Genomic DNA, 20,556 nt, shown 5'->3' on the forward strand with positions numbered 1-20,556 from the left:
CAATCTCATTGGCAAACCTCACAGTTTTTATTTCTTCTCCATGGATTTCAATTCCTACTCCAAATTTTTCTTTTGTTTCCCTCACTGCTTGCTCAATATACAGATTGAATAACAACGGGGATAGGCTACAACCCTGCCTCACTCCCTTCTCCATCACTGCTTCTCTTTCATGCCCCTTAAATCTTATAACTACCATCTGGTTTCTGTACAAACGATAAATAGGCTTTCACTACCTGTATTTGACCCCTGTCACCTTCAGAATTTGAAAAAGAATATTCTATTCAACACTGTCAAAAGCTTTCTCTAAGTCTACAAATGCTAGAAACGTACGTTTGCTTTCCTTAATCTATCTTCCAAGATAAGTTGTAGGGTCAGTATTGCCTCACGTGTTCCAACATTTCTGTGGAATCCAAATTGATCTTCCTCAAGGTTGGCTTAGACCAATTTCTTCCATTCTTCTGTATATAATTCGTGTTATAAGCTGTGGCTTATTAAACTGATAGTTTGGTAATTTTCACACCTGCTTTCTTTGGGATTGGAATTATTATATTCCTCTTGAAGTCTGACAGTATGTTGCCTGTCTCATACACCTTGCTCACCAGATGGTAGAGTTTTTTCAGGGCTGGCTCTCCCATGGCTATCAGTAGTTCTAATGAAATGTTGTCTACTCCTGGGGCCTTGTTTCGATTCAGGTCTTTCAGTGCTGTGTCAAACTTGTCTCGCAGTATCATATCTCTCATTTCATCTTAATTTATGTCCTCTTCTGTTTCCACAATATTGCTCTCCAGCACATCGCCCTTGTACTCACCCCACCTTTCTGCTTTCCCTTCTTTGCTTAGAACTGGTTTTTCATCTGAGCTCTTGATATTCATACAAGTGGTTCTCTTTAATTTTCCTGTAGGCAGTATCTATCTCATCCCTAGTGATATATGCCTCTACATACTTACATTTGTCCCCTAGCCATCTCTGCTCAGTCATTTCGCACTGCCCGTCAATCTCATTTTCGAGATGTTTGTATTCCTTTTTGCCTGCTTCATTTACTGCATTTTTATGTTTTCTTCTTTCATCAATTACATTCAATTTCTCTTCTGTTACCCCCGGGATTTCTACTAGCCCTTGTCTTTTTACCTACTTGATCCTCTGCTGCCTTCATTCATTATTTCATCTCTCAACATTACCCATTCTTCTTCTATTGTGTATCTCTCCCCCGTTCTTGTCAATCGTTTCCTAATGCTCTCCCTGAACACACTACAACTTCTGGTTCTTTCAGTTTATCCAGGCCCCATCTCTTTAAATTACTACCTTTTTGCAGTTTGTTCAGTTTTAGTCTACAGTTCATAACCAAAATGTTTTGGTCAGAGTCCACATCTGCCCCTGGAAATGTCTTACAATTTAAAACCTGGTTCCTAAGTCTCTGTGTCTTTCCATTATATAATCTATCCGAAGCCTTCCAGTGTCTACAGGCCTCTTCCATGTATACAGCCTTCTTTCATGATTCTTAAACCAAGTGTTAGCTATGATTAAGTTATGCTCTGTGCAGAATTCTACCAGATGGCTTCCTCTCATTCGTTACCCCCATTCCGTATTCATCTACTACTTTTCTTCCTCTTCCTTTTCTTACTATCAAATTCCAGTCCCTCATGACTATTAAATTTTCGTCTCCCCTCACTATCTCAATGATTTCTTCTATCTCATCATACATTTCTTCAATCTCTTCATCATCTGCGGAGCTAGTTTGCGTATAAACTTGTACTACTGTGGTACATGTGGGCTTCGTGTCTATCTTGGCTACAATAATGTGTTCACTACACTGTTCGTAGTAGCTTACCCATACTCCTATTTTTTTGTTCATTATTAAACCTACTCCTGCATTACCCCTATTTGATTTTGTATTTATAACCCTGTAGTCACCTGACCAGAAGTTCTGTTTCTTGTGATAACAAAGTCCTCCTGAGTAGTCCCCGCCCGCAGATCCGAATGGGGGACTTTTACCTCCAGAATATTTTACCCAAGAGGGCGTCATCATCATTTAACCATATAGTAAAGCTGCATGCCCTCAGGAAAAAGTACAGTTGTAGTTTCCCATTGCTTTCAGCCGTTCACAGTACCAGCATAGCAAGGTCGTTTTGGTTAATGTGATAAGGTCAATCAGTCAATCATCCAGACTGTTGTCCCTGCAACTACTGAAAAGGCTGCTGCCCCTCTTCAGGAACCATACGTTTGTCTGGCCTCTCAACAGACACCCCTCCATTGTGGTTGCATTTACGGTATGGCTATCTGTATTGCTGAGGCATGCAAGCCTCCCCACCAATGGCAAGGTCCATTGTTCATGGAGGTGAAACTCATATATATATATATATATATATATATATATATATATATATATATATAAAAACAAAGATGATGTGACTTACCAAATGAAAGTGCTGGCAGGTCGACAGACACACAAACAAACACAAACATACACACAAAATTCAAGCTTTCGCAACAAACTGTTGCCTCATCAGGAAAGAGGGAAAGACGAAAGGATGTGGGTTTTAAGGGAGAGGGTAAGGAGTCATTCCAATCCCGGGAGCGGAAAGACTTACCTTAGGGGGAAAAAAGGACGGGTATACACTCGCGCACACATACACATATCCATCCACACATATACAGACACAAGCAGACATATTTAAAGACAAAGAGTTTGGGCAGAGATGTCAGTCGAGGCGGAAGTGCAGAGGCAAAGATGTTGTTGAATGACAGGTATGAGTGGCGGCAACTTGAAATTAGCGGAGATTGAGGCCTGGTGGGTAACGGGAAGAGAGGATATATTGAAGAGCGAGTTCTAATCTCCGGAGTTCGGATAGGTTGGTGTTGGTGGGAAGTATTCAGATAACCCGGACGGTGTAACACTGTGCCAAGATGTGCTGGCCGTGCACCAAGGCATGTTTAGCCACAGGGTGATCCTCATTACCAACAAACACTGTCTGCCTGTGTCCATTCATGCGAATGGACAGTTTGTTGCTGGTCATTCCCACATAGAATGCATCACAGTGTAGGCAGGTTAGTTGGTAAATCACATGGGTGCTTTCACACGTGGCTCTGCCTTTGATCGTGTACACCTTCCGGGTTACAGGACTGGAGTAGGTGGTGGTGGGAGGGTGCATGGAACAGGTTTTACACCGGGGGCGATTACAAGGATAGGAGCCAGAGGGTAGGGAAGGTGGCTTGGGGATTTCATAGGGATTAACTAACAGGTTACGAAGGTTAGGTGGACGGCGGAAAGACACTCTTGGTGGAGTGGGGAGAATTACAGTAAAATAAGGGAACACAGCTGTCAGTACAAATTTTATTGAAACAACGTCAAATGCATTCTTAAAATCTGTGAACTAACAGCAAGGCGGTAATTCATATCCATTCCTCTATTCCATAATTCTATTCAAGACTTGGAAATTGTCCATTGTGCTATATTCACTTCTAGTGCCAGCTTGTTTCTTTACCTGGCTGCTTCTTCTTTCCCTCCTATGCGGCTGGAGATAGCTTTAGCGGATATACTGTACATTCTAGACAAGAGGCAACACTGTTCACAGTATTTCCTGGCAATTTGTATTTAAACTAGTAAAGTAAGATTAAAGAATCACAATATTCATTTGAATATCTGCAAATGATATTATGCCCATGAGCTCTTACATGCTTAATTTTATCAGAACACACAAATATTACATAATTTTGCTACTGTACAGTCACAGTGTGAGAAACGAAGGTTATCACTTGGAAATGTGCAAAATATTGTGATTGAAAGGAACCATAGTGGCATAACAAATCTGTCCCAAGTACGAAATACTCCACGAAAAATGTCGGGCAAATTCAAAAGGCTGAATAACTTCCACTGGTCCTACAAAAATATAGTTCAGAAAGTAAGGGGAACACATTTATTCTGTGAAAAATAACCCATCAGAGACAATGCACAAACAAAATACATGACAAGAAGGTGGTATTTAAAAACATATTTTACAGCTATAAAGGCATAAAATACTGTCAAGTGTCGATTTTACCACAGTCAGTGAGATTATACTATCTGGTTCTCATAAAAATGACACTGATCTTCCGAAACAGTCAATATGCCTCTATGTATTACTTGTCGCAGCAAATAAGGTAATCAAAGCCTTAACATGTGGTAAATTTGTAGCATGTGTTACATCACTGCCAATTCTTACATAAGAGTTGTTTTGAAAAAAAGGTGAAGAATGACTTACATTTGCCCAACATGTCACAGAATTCTCCAACCTACTGACGTCATTAAAATACTGGGTCACCGTTGGTATAATACAAATAATGGAAAGTATACAGATAAACTCTCATTTTACAGTTAAAGCGTTGAGTGGGTGAAAGACATTTATGCTACTATAAGGGGACTGTTCTTATAACCAATTCTTCAATTTCTCAATTCGTACCATATCCACTTCTACTGCTGAACCCTTGCCTACCATGCACCCATTAATATATATATATATATATATATATATATATATATATATATATATATAAACACACACACACACACACACACACACACACACACTTTTCCTTCTGCTCGTTCACTATGTCTGCCTAAGCCAAGGTGGGTTCACTGATGGCAAGAAACCTATCTTATTACCTTGCAGTCTCTCCTTCCCAGCTATCAAACTCCTTTCACCCTACCTTTTCCTGAGTCTTAGGTCTCTTTATCCACTCCCCCCCCCCCCCTCTTCTGTGTGTGTGTGTGTGTGTGTGTGTGTGTGTGTGTGTGTGTGTGGGCGTGAGCATGCATGCGTGCGTGCATCACTGCTCTGAGCAGAATGAAACTGAAACACATGAAATGGGAGAGACAATCTAGAATGGGGAGGCAAGAGAGGGGAGGGATAGCAGGGTATGGGCAGCAGAAGAGAGATCAGTGCTGCCTAGTAAAGTATGCACCTACTAGAGGTTGCAAGGCTGCCAGGCACAACATCATGCGGCTGTGGGGAAGGAAGAGGGGGTGAAAAAGGGGAGCAGAGAGGAGAGGAGCAGTGAAGGGGAACAGACCGGTGGGACCAGGGCAACGAACAGTGCATAATGAGGGAGATGGGATGTGAATTGGGAGGTGGTGATACAAAGGGGGCAGAAAGAGTTGGGTGAAGCATGTGGGGACTAGGTTTCTGTAGATTGAAAGGGGGGGGGGAGATTTGGAGCAGAGAATGTGTTGCAAGGATAACTTCCATTTGTAAAGTTCAGAAAAGCTTGTGGTGGACGGTAGGATCCCCTGCCTCTGTAAACGTCCTAACTTCTTGTATCTTATCTTCATGGCCCCTACACGCAATATATGTTGGTGGCAATAGAATCGTTTATCAGTCAGCTTAAAATGCTGATTCTCTAAATTTCTCAATAGTGTTTCTCGAAAAGAACACCACCTTCCCTCCAGGGATTCCCATTTGAATTCACAAAGCATCTCCATAACACTCACTTGTCGTTCCAACCTTCTGGTAACAAATCTAGCAGCCCACTTCTAAATTGCTTCGACATCTTCCTTCAATCCAACCTTGTACGGATCCCGAACATTGGAGCAATATTCAAGAACAGGTTGCAGCAGCATCCTACACGTTGCCTCCTTTACAGATTAATCATTCTTTCCTAAAATTATCCCAATAAACCGAAGTCGGTCACTCACCTTCCTTACCACAACTCTCACATGCTCATTCCACTTCACATTGCTTTGCAATGTTTACGCTTAGATATTTTGAACGACTTGACTGTGTCAAGCAGGACACCAGTAATACTGTATTCAAACATTACAGGCTTGCTCTTTCTACTCATCTGCATTAACTTACATTTCTCCATATTTAGGGCTAGCTGCCATTCATCACACCAACTGAAAATTTTGTCCAAGTTGTCTTGTATCTATCTACAGTAACTCAACTTCGACACCTTCCCGTACATCATGGTATCATCAGCAAACAACCGCAGAGTGCAACCCGCGCTGTCTACCAAATCATTTACGTATATAGAGAACAACAGTGTTCTTATCACACTTCCCTGGAGCACTACTGATGAAACTCTCGTCTCTGATGAACACTCGCCGTCGAGGACAACATACTGGATTCTATTATTTAAGAAGTCTTCAAGTACTCATATATCTGTGAACTTATTCCATATGCTCGTACCTTCATTAAAAGCCTGCAATGGGGCACCGTGTCAAATGCTTTCTACAAATTAGTAATATGGAATCTGCCTGTTGCCCTCCATCAAGAGTTCTCAGTATATCATTAGAAGAAAAGGGCAAGCTGAGTTTCGCATAAGTGATGCTTTCCAAAACTATGCTGATTCATGGGCATAAGCTTCTTAGTCTCAAGAAAGTTTATCATATTCGAACTGAGAATATGTTCAAGGATTCTGCAGCAAACAGACGCAGCCACTGAAATCTAGCATGTTATGTTCAGCTGCATGTTGTGCCACAGGGAGGTCCCACTTTGCTCTTGGCGACAGTTTGACAGTGGCCATTCAGCCTGGTGGACAGCTGGTTGGTAGTCATACCAATACAAAAAGCTGAGAAATGATTGCAGCAAGCTTGAATATGACAAGGCAGCTTCCAAGGTGGCCCAGCCTCTGTTACGGCAAAACAAGTCTGTGACAGGACTGAAACAGAAAGTGCTGGGTGGGTGGGGTGGTCTTGTATCCGTCTTCCGCAGGGATATGATTCTGTGGCAAGGGAGTCAAAACTGGGAGTGGCATATTGGATGGGTGGGTGACGGAACACAACTTTAGGATGGAGGGGGTGGAATGCACAGCCCAATAACGAAACTGATTTTATTCTAAATGGCACTGTCTGCGGAAGCCTGCAAACTTATTTACCATTTGTTTCTCTCTTTGTGGGGAGTAATGTGGCATCTCAGTGGCATTCACTTCCAGCTGGGGAACTGGCAATGTCGAAGCAGGAATTTACTCAATACTAAGGGATACTATCTGAGTAATGGACCCCATTTCACACCTATGTGGTGGTCCAATCAGCAACTAATTGTAAGCACTAGTTGTATAAAGTTATAGAAACAAATCCATGTACTACTATATATAATCAAAAATATTTACATCCCACATGTTTATTACCAAACTTTGCAAGATTTGTACCACAGATGTTTTGATATTCGTTTCGAATTATACAAATATGGAAGAGCATTTTGAGATATGAAACAATTTTCAGAAACAAGATTATGAATACTTATGAATGCAGCCTCAAGTTCGAAGGTTGCAGTTTCTCTCGTTTAGAGAGAAAAGTCAATCCAAAGCAATAGCTGTGGTCTGTATACTTGACCCTATATTCCAGCTCTGAATATAAATGTTCACCATCAACATGAGTAGTTTGTGAAAATTGGAAACACCAGTGTCACACATTTGGAATATTTTGCTAATATATGCCATTAAAGAAGATATGGGTAAAACTTTTAAAATTTTAAGAAAATACATTGTGTTGTTGGTGACACTAGGATTTTCCATTTGCACTACATGCAATCTTTGCAGAATCATACAATGTGGCTGAATCACGTCTGAACTTGTTATATTATCAAGAATTACTATAATAAAATTAAAATATCAATCTTTTTAGTGACACAACAGACGAGCTTACCTTGGTGAAACAACCACTGCAGTATAAAGCATCACACTGGTAACATGACACTTCAGCAAATCTGTTACATTCCACACATTTTTCTGAAAATAAATAAATAAATAAAAAAAAGTGACACACTTTAATTCCAAATAAAGGACAACACTGTAGCATTTAAGCTAACATCAAATGCAATACAAAAGATTCTCCATAGGAATGCTAGCTAGCAATTTGTATGTCAAGAGTACTCACAGAATAAAGAGATAGTTTCCATCATATGTAAAATAAAAATTTCAACAGAAACAAAACATATAGGCAGTGAAAATGTGGGCATTTTTAACAATGCTTAAAGAAGCCATGGCTACAGCAGACCTGCTGACCTCCTTCCACAAATGAAGCAGTTTCTGGAGTTTTCAATTACAGTCTTAGCATAGTTATAAGTAAAAACTGCAAAAATCGGACTGGTCAAGTATGGAAATGTAACAAAAGAAAAAAGTCAATTAGCTCTCCTGGCACATTGATCTACCCACAAGAAACATAAGTATTCAATATCTAGCCCCAAAGTATAATTAAGTCTTTGAACCACATAGTGAACTAAAAAGCAGTATATCTGGTTTAGACATAACACTTCCTACCAATAACATTTTCTGTAACAATTTCTCACATGAACTAGCAATACCTAACAATAATAGTTATATTTAACAATCTTCAGTTAAACTTTCCTGGTAACAGAGAAAATAGTAACTGGGACGGGAAAAAAGGGTTTAAAATCATGTCAACAAGGTTATCTGAGACACAGGCACCAGGATGCATAAATGAAATTTCCTGTCTTCTTTACATGGATCATACTGGCATTTGCCTTACTAGAGGCCACAAAAAACCTAAATCCTCCCAGCAGTGACAATAATAGTAGTTAATTACAAAATTGTTACGGAGTACATACAGCAGAGAAGTGAAGTTTAATAACAATTCCTTTCAAAGGAACGAATAGTGCCAGAACCTTTAAATTAAAACACGTACAATTTGGGAAAAATATCAAAATTACAGTATAACATGGATAAATGACATCCTTTTATCAGATTTCAGCAGCTTCCACTTGTAGGCTGCAGCTCAGTACATGGATATACAACGTGGCCAGCTGAAACAGACTACCACTAAAATCACCAATGAGACTACAGAAAAAAATGAAAACAAAGAGCAACAGGGAAAAACTGACATTTTCATTCTTGTCTGTTCAAGGGTGGCTCAGTGATTAAGAGACGCACAACAAATTCAGTGTGCCAGGATCACTCACCGGTCAATCCTCTTTTTTTCCCCTTTTTTGCCACTTACAAATTTTTTCAAACTGGGTGATGATTTTTTAATTCCGAAACCGTATTCTGGTTCAGAGTCCACATTAACAACTGACTGGTTAAGTCACTTCAAAGGACAGAAGAGGGGAAGGGTATATCACCTACATCAGGACCATGTCTAATACAGCATTACAGTTTTCAAACCATCCTACATGTTGTGAACAGCTTTATCAGTTTAAAGGTAAAAACAGGGTGTTCCATGCACAAACCAAGTTCTGCCTCTGGCAGTGTGCAGCCACCAACACCCGTAAGAGCAGACTCAGATAGCTATCTAAAACACTGCAACCTGCTGCTTACAGTGTAGCAGGTGGTGTATCAGTTCACACTACCTGTTGAGCCACATTTACTGTGCTATCAATAAAATGTTGTTTTTCCTTTAGCGTTGTGTTAAGTTTCCATTCACTATGATATACACAAAGGATCAACTATTGTTTCTCGAGTTGAAGTATTGCACTTAGATATCTTCCCCATCATGCTAAATTCCAGACAGGACTGCTAGCATCTTCTGGACCAATGCAGATAAAGACAACGAAGTATTTATTATACATAACCATGCAATATGAATACTGTGTGTTCCCCCAGAAACCATGGACTTTGCCAATGTGGGCGGGCTTGTGTGACTCTATGATACTGACAGCCATACCGTAGCTGCAACTGCTGGGGACAGATATCTGTCGAGAAGCCACAAAAACATGTGATGTGATGTGGTGTGTGTGTGTGTGTGTGTGTGTGTGTGTGTGTGTGTGTGTGTGTGTTTTTTTTTTTTTTTCTATGGGTTAGGGGCACTCAATGATGAGTTATCAGCACCATTATGAATGTGGTTAAAATGGAGAAAATAGATACAAATCAATCTGAAATAAAACCACATTCTCTCTCACCCATGGTCACCTGCATTATCACACCAGCTCATATAATGGAAGATAGCATTAAAGCTGTTCAGATGTTCTAAAACTGTAAAAGAAAACTAAAATAGGTACACAGAAGTATGTGCTGGCTGATCACTTATGAAAAACATGGATGAATCAGCCACTCTGATAATACATTAAAAACATCGCCCTAAAATTTTAGGGAAAACGCCACATAATTTTATAGTCGTACAGCATAGCTTCAATTGTCAGCTAAAATAGATGCCAAATCTGGTGGCAAATAAGCTGACAACCTTACGTCTGAAAATAAAACACAATCTAGTACAAGGTGGCGGACTGTGATTTGCATGTCTTAAACACCATGTTAGAGGGTCCTCCCACTGGTGCAAGAAGCCAAGCATCATAGGGCAGTAGACAGAAAGATGAGTAGGGAAGAGCTCAACCTATCTGTATGGTTGGAAGGAGGCGTGCCATGGCAGATTTTTGGACATGGCTTATTATCTGTCACTTCCAACTACTCTTGAGTCCCATCGACACACAACTCTATACCTCAAAAGCGAAGCAATAAAATTCAAGGGATAGCACAATTAATTGATGGGAAAAAGAGGGGCAGAGGGGGAGGAAAGAGGGGCAGAGGGGGGGGAAAGAGGGGCAGAGGGGGGGGAAAGAGGGGCAGATGGGGGGGAAAGAGGGGCAGATGGGGGGGAAAGAGGGGCAGATGGGGGGGAAAAAGAGGGGCAGATGGGGGGGGAAAGAGGGGCAGATGGGGGGGGAAAGAGGGGCAGATGGGGGGGGGAAAGAGGGGCAGATGGGGGGAAAAAGAGGGGCAGATGGGGGGAAAAAGAGGGGCAGATGGGGGGAAAAAGAGGGGCAGATGGGGGGAAAAAGAGGGGCAGATGGGGGGGAAAAAAGAGGGGCAGATGGGGGGGAAAAAGAGGGGCAGATGGGGGGGGGGAAAGAGGGGCAGATGGGGGGGAAAAAGAGGGGCAGATGGGGGGGAAAGAGGGGCAGATGGGGGGGGGAAAGAGGGGCAGATGGGGGGGGGAAAGAGGGGCAGATGGGGGGGGAAAGAGGGGCAGATGGGGGGGGGAGAGGGGCAGATGGGGGGGGGGAAGAAGGGCAGATGGGGGGGGGGAAAGAGGGGCAGATGGGGGGGGAAAGAGGGGCAGATGGGGGGGGGAAAAGAGGGGCAGATGGGGGGGGGAAAAGAGGGGCAGATGGGGGGGGAAAAGAGGGGCAGATGGGGGGGGAAAAGAGGGGCAGATGGGGGGGAAAAGAGGGGCAGATGGGGGGGAAAAGAGGGGCAGATGGGGGGGAAAAGAGGGGCAGATGGGGGGGGAAAGAGGGGCAGATGGGGGGGAAAAGAGGGGCAGATGGGGGGGAAAAGAGGGGCAGATGGGGGGGAAAAGAGGGGCAGATGGGGGGGAAAAGAGGGGCAGATGGGGGGGAAAAGAGGGGCAGATGGGGGGGAAAAGAGGGGCAGATGGGGGGGAAAAGAGGGGCAGATGGGGGGGAAAAGAGGGGCAGATGGGGGGGAAAAGAGGGGCAGATGGGGGGGGAAAAGAGGGGCAGATGGGGGGGGAAAAGAGGGGCAGATGGGGGGGGGGAAAAGAGGGGCAGATGGGGGGGGGAAAAGAGGGGCAGATGGGGAGGGAAAAGAGGGGCAGATGGGGGGGAAAGAGGGGCAGATGGGGGGGGGGAAAGAGGGGCAGATGGGGGGGGGAAAGAGGGGCAGATGGGGGGAAAAGAGGGGCAGATGGGGGGGGAAAGAGGGGCAGATGGGTGGGGGGAAAGAGGGGCAGATGGGGGGGGGGGAAAGATGGGCAGATGGGGGGGGGGAAAGATGGGCAGATGGGGGGGAAAGAGGGGCAGATGGGGGGGAAAAGAGGGGCAGATGGGGGGGAAAAGAGGGGCAGATGGGGGGGAAAAGAGGGGCAGATGGGGGGGAAAAGAGGGGCAGATGGGGGGGAAAAGAGGGGCAGATGGGGGGGAAAAGAGGGGCAGATGGGGGGGAAAAGAGGGGCAGATGGGGGGGAAAAGAGGGGCAGATGGGGGGAAAAGAGGGGCAGATGGGGGGAAAAGAGGGGCAGATGGGGGGAAAAGAGGGGCAGATGGGGGGGAAAAGAGGGGCAGATGGGGAGAAAAGAGGGGCAGATGGGGGGAAAAGAGGGGCAGATGGGGGGAAAAGAGGGGCAGATGGGGGGAAAAGAGGGGCAGATGGGGGGGAAAGAGGGGCAGATGGGGGGGAAAAGAGGGGCAGATGGGGGGGAAAAGAGGGGCAGATGGGGGGGGGAAAGAGGGGCAGATGGGGGGGGGAAAGAGGGGCAGATGGGGGGGGAAAGAGGGGCAGATGGGGGGGGGAAAGAGGGGCAGAGGGGGGAGAAAGAGGGGCAGAGGGGGGAGAAAGAGGGGCAGAGGGGGGAGAAAGAGGGGCAGAGGGGGGAGAAAGAGGGGCAGAGGGGGGAGAAAGAGGGGCAGAGGGGGGAGAAAGAGGGGCAGAGGGGGGAGAAAGAGGGGCAGAGGGGGGAGAAAGAGGGGCAGAGGGGGGGAGAAAGAGGTGCATTGGGGGGGAAAGAGGTGCATTGGGGGGAAAGAGGTGCAGTGGGGGGGAAAGAGGTGCAGTGGGGGGGAAAAGAGGTGCAGTGGGGGGGAAAAGAGGTGCAGTGGGGGGGAAAGAGGTGCAGTGGGGGGGAAAAGAGGTGCAGTGGGGGGGAAAAGAGGTGCAGTGGGGGGGAAAAGAGGTGCAGTGGGGGGGGGGGGAAAGAGGGTCAGAGGGGGGGAAAGAGGGACAGAGGGGGGGAAAGAGGGGCAGAGGGTTGGTTGGTTGGTGGGTATGTGGGATTAAAGAGACCAGACTGCTACGGTCATCGGTCCCTTATTCCAAGCACTAAAAACACCCACAGAGAATAAAAACGATCAACAGAATACAGCACAGACGACACAGAACAAGAGAAACTGAGACAAAGACCAGACAAAACGAACTAAAATCACACAGAGTGTGACGGTGGTTGGCCGACCATAGAAATAAAAAAGGAAAAGCCAACCACTTAAAACACATTAAAAAATCAGTTTAAAACTGGAGGCCAAAGGCCAGAATCCACACAAAACAATAAGATAAAACGGAAACACTTAGATTAAATGATAAAAACCCCCTGCCCGAATAAAACGTAAAACTAAGTCAGCCGTAGCAGAGTCATCTGTTAAAAGGGCAGGGAGCGTGTCAGGCAGTGCGAACGACTGCCTGAGCACAGCTAAAAGCGGACACTCCAATAAAATATGGACCACAGATAAAACGGAGCCGCAGCGACATAGAGGTGCGTCCTCACGGCGCAATAAGTGGCCGTGCGTAAGCCGAGTATGCCCAATGTGCAGCCGGCAGAGGACAAGACTCCTGGCGGGAGACCCGCATGGACGACCACCACAAAGTCATCGTCGCCTTGACTGGACGGAGTTTGTTGGGAGTGGGCAGATTGCGCCATTCAGCGTCCCAAACCGAAAGAACTTCGCGGCGTAACACTGCCCGCAAATTAGTTTCCGGGAGTCCAATCCCCAGAGACGATTTACTAGTGGCCTCTTTCGCCAGGCGGTCAACATTCTCATTGCCAGGTATCCCAACATGGCCTGGGGTCCACACGCAGACCACAGAGCGGCCGCAACGCGCAAGAGTATGCAGGGACTCATGGACAGCCACCACCAGACGAGAACGAGGAAAACACTGGTCGAGAGCTCGTAAACCGCTCAGGGAATCGCTACAGATAACGAAGGACTCAGCTGAGCAGGGCACGAAAGATGGCAACCAGCTCAGCAGTGTAAACGCTGCAGCCATCCTGCAAGGAACGTTGTTCGGAATGGTCCCCTAGAGTTAGCGCATACCCGACACGACCAGCAACCATCAAACCGTCAGTGTAAACAATTCCAGACCCCTGATACGTGGCCAGGATGGAATAAAAGCAGCGGCGGAAGGCCTCTGGAGGGACTGAGTCCTTCGAGCCCCGTGCCAAGTCGAACCGAAGGCAAGGGCGAGGAACACACCACAGGGGTGTACGCAGAGGTGCCCAGAAAGGAGGTGGAGCAGGGAAAAACCCAAGCCCGGAGAGAAGCTCCTTGACACGTACGGCGATCGGACAACTCGACCTGGGCCGACGGTCTGGCAGATGGACGACGGACTGCGGGAACAGGACACGGTAATTTGGATGCCCGGGCAAGCTAAAAACATAGGCAGCATAAGCAGCCAGTAATTGTTGGCGTCGTAACCGCAGTGGAGGGACACCTGCCTCCACTAGTATGCTGTCCACAGGGCTGGTGCGGATAGCACCAGTGGCAAGGCATATCCCGCTATGGAGGATTGGGTCCAGCACCCGCAACGCAGATGGGGAAGCTGAGCCATAAGCCAGGCTCCCATAATCCAGACGAGACTGGATTAACGCCTGGTAGAGCTGGAACAGCGTAGATCGGTCGGCGCCCCAGCGGGTGAGGCTCAAACATCGCAGAGCATTGAGATGCCGCCAACACACCTGTTTGAGCTGCCGGATATGAGGCAGCCAAGTCAACCGGGCATCGAAAACCACCCCCAAAAACCTGTGTGATTCTACGACTGAAAGAAGTTCGCCGTTAAGAGAAAGCTGCGGCTCCGGGTGGACAGTACGTCGCCGGCAGAAATGCATGACGCAGGTCTTGGCTGCCGAAAACTGAAACCCATGAGCTACGGCCCAAGACTGCGCCTTGCGGATAGCGCCCTGTATCTGACGTTCAACAGCTGCAATGCCAGTAGAGCTGTAGTAAAGGCAGAAGTCGTCAGCATACAGGGAAGCGGAGACAGAATTTCCCACGGCCGCAGCGAGCCCGTTAATGGCTATTAAAAACAGGCAGACACTTAAAACACAAACCTGTGGCACACTGGTCTCCTGGACGTGGGAAGAACTATATGAGGCCGCGACTTGCACGCGGAAGGTACGATACGACAGAAAATTGCGGATAAAAATCGGCAGAGGACCCCGAAGACCCCATCCATGAAGCGTAGAAAGGATGTGATGACGCCATGTCGTATCGTACGCCTTCCGCATGTCGAAAAAGACAGCGACCAGGTGCTGACGGCAGGCAAAGGCAGTACGGATGGCCGACTCCAGGTTCCCCAGATTGTCGGCGGCGGAGCGGCCTTTACGGAACCCACCCTGGGACGGAGCCAGAAGGCCCCGAGACTCCAGTACCCAATTCAAGCGCCGGCTCACCATCCGTTCGAGAAGCTTGCAAAGAACGTTGGTGAGGCTAATGGGGCGGTAGCTGTCCACCTCCAAAGGGTTCTTCCCAGGTTTCAGAATGGGGATAACAATACTTTCTCGCCATTGCGACGGAAACTCACCCTCGACCCAAATGCGGTTGTAAAGGTCAAGGAGGCGTCGCTTGCAGGCCACTGAAAGGTGTTTCAGCATCTGACAGTGGATGCGATCTGGCCCGGGAGCGGTATCAGGGCAAGCGGCAAGGGCACTGTGAAATTCCCGCTCACTGAATGGAGCATTGTAGGACTCAGAAGTGTGGGTGTGGAAAGAAAGGCTCCGACGTTCCATCCGCTCTTTGATGGAGCGGAAGGCCTGGGGGTAGTTCGCAGAAGCGGAACTCAGAGCAAAATGCTCTGCTAAGTGGGTGGCAATGACGTCAGAGTCAGTACAAACTGCTCCATTCAGTGAGAGCGCAGGGACGCTGACAGGGGTCTGATAGCCGTAGACTCGTCGAATCTTGGCCCAGACCTGCGATGGAGTGACATGGAGGCCAATGGTGGACACATACCACTCCCAGCACTCCTTCTTGCCTTGGCGGATAAGGAGGCGGGCCCGCGCACACAGCCGTTTGAATGTGATAAGGTGGGCTATGGAGGGATGTCGCTTGTGACGCTGTACTGCCCGCCGGCGATCTGTGATCGCTTCAGCGATCTCAGGCGACCACCAAGGCAAAGTCCGCCGCCGAGGGGACCCAGAGGAATGGGGAATGGCAGATTCGGCGGCAGTAACGATGCCGGTGGTGACCGATTGAACCACCGCATCAATGTCATCATTAGAGAGAGGCTCAAGAGCGGTAGTGGAGGAGAACAAGTCCCAGTGAGCCTTATTCATAGCCCATCTAATAGGGCGCCCAGAAGAGTGAGACTGTGGTAGTGACAGAAAGATCGGAAAGTGGTCACTACCACACAGGTCCTCATGCACACTCCATTGGACTGACGGTAAGAGGCTAGGGCTACAGATTGAAAGGTCAATGGTGGAGTATGTGCCATGCGTTACACTGAAGTGTGTGAAGGCACCATCATTTAAAATCGAGAGATTGAGCTGCGACAATAAATGCTCAACGGTGGCGCCTCGACCTGTTGCCACTGACCCACCCCACGGAGGGTTATGGGTGTTGAAGTCGCACAATAGCAAGAAAGGTGGCGGCAATTGGGCTATCAGCGCAGCCAGGACATGCTGCGAGACATCACCATCCGGTGGAAGGTAAAGACTGCAGACGGTAACAGCCTGTGGCGTCCACACCCGAACAGCGACAGCCTCTAAAGGTGTTTGGAGAGGGACAGACTCGCTGTGCAGAGTGTGAAGGACATAGAGGCAGACGCCACCAGACACCCTTTCATGTGCTGCCCGGTTCTTATAATAACCCCGATAGCCACGGAGGGCAGGGGTTCGCATTGCTGGAAACCAAGTTTCCTGAAGAGCAATGCAGAGGAAAGGGTGAAGGCTGATAAGTTGGCGGAGCTCAGCTAGATGGTGGAAGAAACCGCTGCAGTTCCACTGGAGGATGATATTGTCCATGGCTGAGAAAGGCGTGAAAGGACTGGGATGGCAATTTACGCCGCTTGTTCACTCACTGCCACCAATTCAGTACCCGTACGAGAGGCATCCATGGCGTCTGAGGGACCAGCGAGATCAAGGTCCTCAGCAGACGCTAGAATCTCGACCTCATCCTCAGACGCAGAGCGCGAAGGGTGCGGTGGGGTTGGTGCCACCGCATGTTCTTTGGCCTTAGAGGTCGTTCTCTTGGACTTCTCTCGCTGAACCTTGGGTTTCACCGGCTGGGAAGGCTTCACCGATTCAGTCTCCGGGACGGAGGAGGATCGTCAAGCCCTACGCCCGGCCGCTGGTGAGGACTTATGCCACTGTCGGCCATCATCCTTCCCGCTGGTGGAACCCTGGGAAGCGAGGGTCCCAAGGGAACTCTTACGGGCGATAGTAGCCGAAGAAGTTAGACGCTTCTCCGGCTGAGAAGTGGGGACGGACGTCCCCGATGGGTGGGAGGAGGTTGCTCCTGAGGTAGGTGGTGCAGGAGCAACCGGTTGGGTAGAGCCCCCCACGGGCAAGGGGGCAGGAAGAGTCGTACTGCTTATCGAGCTGGCTGGAAGTCTCGAAACTGATGGGGCTAACACAATTGTTGTAGCAGCTGCGTAAGAAGATGTCATTCGCACAGGATGGAGTCTGTCATATTTCCTTTTGGCCTCAGCCGGTCCAGGGTTTTATATTCCATGATTTTGCGCTCTTTCTGAAAGACTTTGCAGTCAGGCGAGCAAGGGGAATGATGCTCTCCGCAGTTGACACAGATGGGAGGCGGGGCACATGGAGTATCGGGATGAGATGGGCGTCCACAATCTCGACATGTGAGGCTAGAAGTACAGCGAGAGGACATATGCCCGAACTTCCAGCACTTAAAGCACCGCATCGGGGCAGGGATATAGGGCTTGACGTCACAATGGTAGACCATCACCTTGACCTTCTCCGGTAATGTATCACCCTCGAAGGCCAAGATGAAGGCACCGGTAGCAACCTGATTGTCCCTCGGACCCCGATGGACGCGCCGGACGAAATGAACAACTCTACGCTCTAAGTTGGCGCGCAGCTCGTCGTCAGACTGCAAAAGTAGGTCCCTATGGAAAATAACTCCCTGGACCATATTTAAACTCTTATGTGGTGTAATGGTAACGTGAACATCCCCCAACTTGTCACAAGCAAGTAACCTGCGTGACTGGGCGGAGGATGCCGTTTGTATCAGTACTGACCCAGAGCGCATTTTGGACAAGCCCTCCACCTCCCCAAACTTGTCCTCTAAATGCTCGACGAAGAACTGAGGCTTTGTGGATAGAAAAGACTCCCCATCAGCTCTCGTGCAAACTAAGAATCGGGGCGAATAACTATTACCTCCATCCTGAGACTTACGCTCCTCCCACGGCGTGGCCAGAGAGGGGAACGTTTTCGGATCGTACTTTTGAGCATTAAATTGAGCCCGAGAACGCTTAGAGACTGCTGGCGGCTGGCCGCCAGCGAGAGATGATGTACCACGCTTCACTGCGGGTCCTCCGCCCTGATGCCACCTACTCCGACCAAGGGCCCTCCCCACGGGCACCACCCAGCCGCAGCAATAGCCACCTGGCAGGATGGCCATTGCCGGGAGTCCTGATGCCCCAGGGAGACGGGCATCTACTCCTTGGCATACGTGGGGAGTTAACGGCGCAGGCATCAGTAGAGCGATCCCTGTGTTGTCAGGGGGCTACAACCAACAGGGTACATGGCGGCCCCACCACAACGGACTGGCTACCGTGCTGGATCTAAGGTACAAAAATGTCCGAGGTCGTCGTCGCAGTTAAAAACACTACAGAGTGCAGCGTGGTAATCGCACCCAGTGACGTATCCTCGCCGAAGAGACGGAAAACGAGTGGTACACCATTGAACGAAGAAAAACTCGGCTCAAGGTCTCAATGCACGACGGATACAGTGCACCATGTAAGGCAGGGGGGAAAAGAGGGGCAGAGGGGGGAAAAGAGGGGCAAAGGGGGGAAAAGAGGGGGGAAAAGAGGGGCAAAGAGGGGCAAAGGGGGGAAAAGAGGGGGGAAAAGAGGGGGGAAAAGAGGGGCAAAGGGGGGAAAAGAGGGGGGAAAAGAGGGGCAAAGGGGGGAAAAGAGGGGGGAAAAGAGGGGCAAAGGGGGGGAAAGAGGGGGGAAAAGAGGGGCAAAGGGGGAAAAGAGGGGCAGAGGGGGGAAAAGAGGGGCAGAGGGGGGAAAAGAGGGGCAGAGGGGGGAAAAGAGGGGCAGAGGGGGGAAAAGAGGGGCAGAGGGGGGAAAAGAGGGGCAGAGGGGGGGAAAGAGGGGCAGAGGGGGGGAAAGAGGGGCAGAGGGGGGGAAAGAGGGGCAGAGGGGGGGAAAGAGGGGCAGAGGGGGGGAAAGAGGGGCAGAGGGGGGGAAAAGAGGGGCAGAGGGGTGGAAAAAGGGCAGAGGGGGGAAGCCGGGCAGAGGGAGGGAAAGAGGGGGCAAGGCGGGCAGAGGGAGGGAAAGAGGGGGCAAGGCGGGCAGAGGGAGGGAAAGAGGGGGCAAGGCGGGCAGAGGGAGGGAAAGAGGGGGCAAGGCGGGCAGAGGGAGGGAAAGAGGGGGCAAGGCGGGCAGAGGGAGGGAAAGAGGGGGCAAGGCGGGCAGAGGGAGGGAAAGAGGGGGCAAGGCGGGCAGAGGGAGGGAAAGAGGGGGCAAGGCGGGCAGAGGGAGGGAAAGAGGGGGCAAGGCGGGCAGAGGGAGGGAAAGGGGGCAAGGCGGGCAGAGGGAGGGAAAGAGGGGGCAAGGCGGGCAGAGGGAGGGAAAGAGGGGGCAAGGCGGGCAGAGGGAGGGAAAGAGGGGGCAAGGCGGGCAGAGGGAGGGAAAGAGGGGGCAAGGCGGGCAGAGGGAGGGAAAGAGGGGGCAAGGCGGGCAGAGGGAGGGAAAGAGGGGGCAAGGCGGGCAGAGGGAGGGAAAGAGGGAGGCCGCCGGGCAGAGGGAGGGAAAGAGGGAGGCCGCCGGGCAGAGGGACGGAACGAGGGAGGCCGCCGGGCAGAGGGAGGGAAAGAGGGAGGCCGCCGGGCAGAGGGAGGGAAAGAGGGAGGCCGCCGGGCAGAGGGAGGGAAAGAGGGAGGCCGCCGGGCAGAGGGAGGGAAAGAGGGAGGCCGCCGGGCAGAGGGAGGGAAAGAGGGAAGCCGCCGGGCAGAGGGATGGAAAGAGGGGGGAAGGTGGGAAGAGGGGGGGAAGACGAACAGAGGGGGGAAAAGATGAAGGGAAGACGGGCGGAGGGGGGAAAGAGGGGGGAAGACGGGCAGAGGGGGAAAGAGGGAGGAAGACGGGCAGAGGGGGAAAGAGGGAGGAAGACGGGCAGAGGGGGAAAGAGGGAGGAAGACGGGCAGAGGGGGAAAGAGGGAGGAAGACGGGCAGAGGGGGGAAGAGGGGGCAGACGTGCAAGGGGGGGTAAGGGGGAAGACGGGCAGAGGGGGGAAAGAGGGGGGAGGACGGGCAGAGGGGGGAAAGAGGGGGGAGGACGGGCAGAGGGGGGAAAGAGGGGGGAGGACGGGCAGAGGGAGGAAAGAGGGGGAAGACGGGCAGACGGGGGGAGAGGGGGAAGACGGGCAGACGGGGGGAGAGGGGGCAGAGGGGGGAGAGGGAGCAGAGGGGGGGAGAGGGGGCAGAGGGGGGGAGAGGTGTCAGAGGGGGGGAGGGGGAAGGGGGGAGAGGGGTCATAGGGGGGGAGAGGGGTCATAGGGGGGGAGAGGGGTCAGAGGGGGGAAGAGGTCAGAGGAGGGGGGGAAGAGGGCAGAGGGGGAAGAGGAGGAGGGCAAAGGGGCAAGAGGAGAGTAGAGGACAAATTGGGAGTCGGTGAGGAGGGCAGAGGGGCAAGAGGCGAGTAGAGGAGCAAGTGAGAGGCGGAGAGGAGGGCAGAGGAGCAAGTGAGAGGCGGAGAGGAGGGCAGAGGAGCAAGTG

General features: G+C 49.8%; 1 protein-coding gene across 4 annotated transcripts in view; it reads right to left on the reverse strand.

Moving 5' to 3' along the window:
• Window positions 1-20,556, reverse strand: part of LOC126237147 (uncharacterized) — a 518,724-nt gene that overhangs the window by 470,748 nt on the left and 27,420 nt on the right. For all 4 annotated transcript variants that reach the window (XM_049946992.1, XM_049946991.1, XM_049946990.1 and 1 more), the window contains exon 3: window positions 7,619-7,701. In XM_049946992.1, the coding sequence (XP_049802949.1) occupies window positions 7,619-7,701 (83 nt within the window). The remainder of the gene's footprint in view (window positions 1-7,618; window positions 7,702-20,556) is intronic.

The sequence above is a fragment of the Schistocerca nitens genome, chromosome 2 (genome assembly GCF_023898315.1).
Source record: "Schistocerca nitens isolate TAMUIC-IGC-003100 chromosome 2, iqSchNite1.1, whole genome shotgun sequence".
In the NCBI taxonomy this organism is placed as follows: domain Eukaryota; kingdom Metazoa; phylum Arthropoda; class Insecta; order Orthoptera; family Acrididae; genus Schistocerca; species Schistocerca nitens.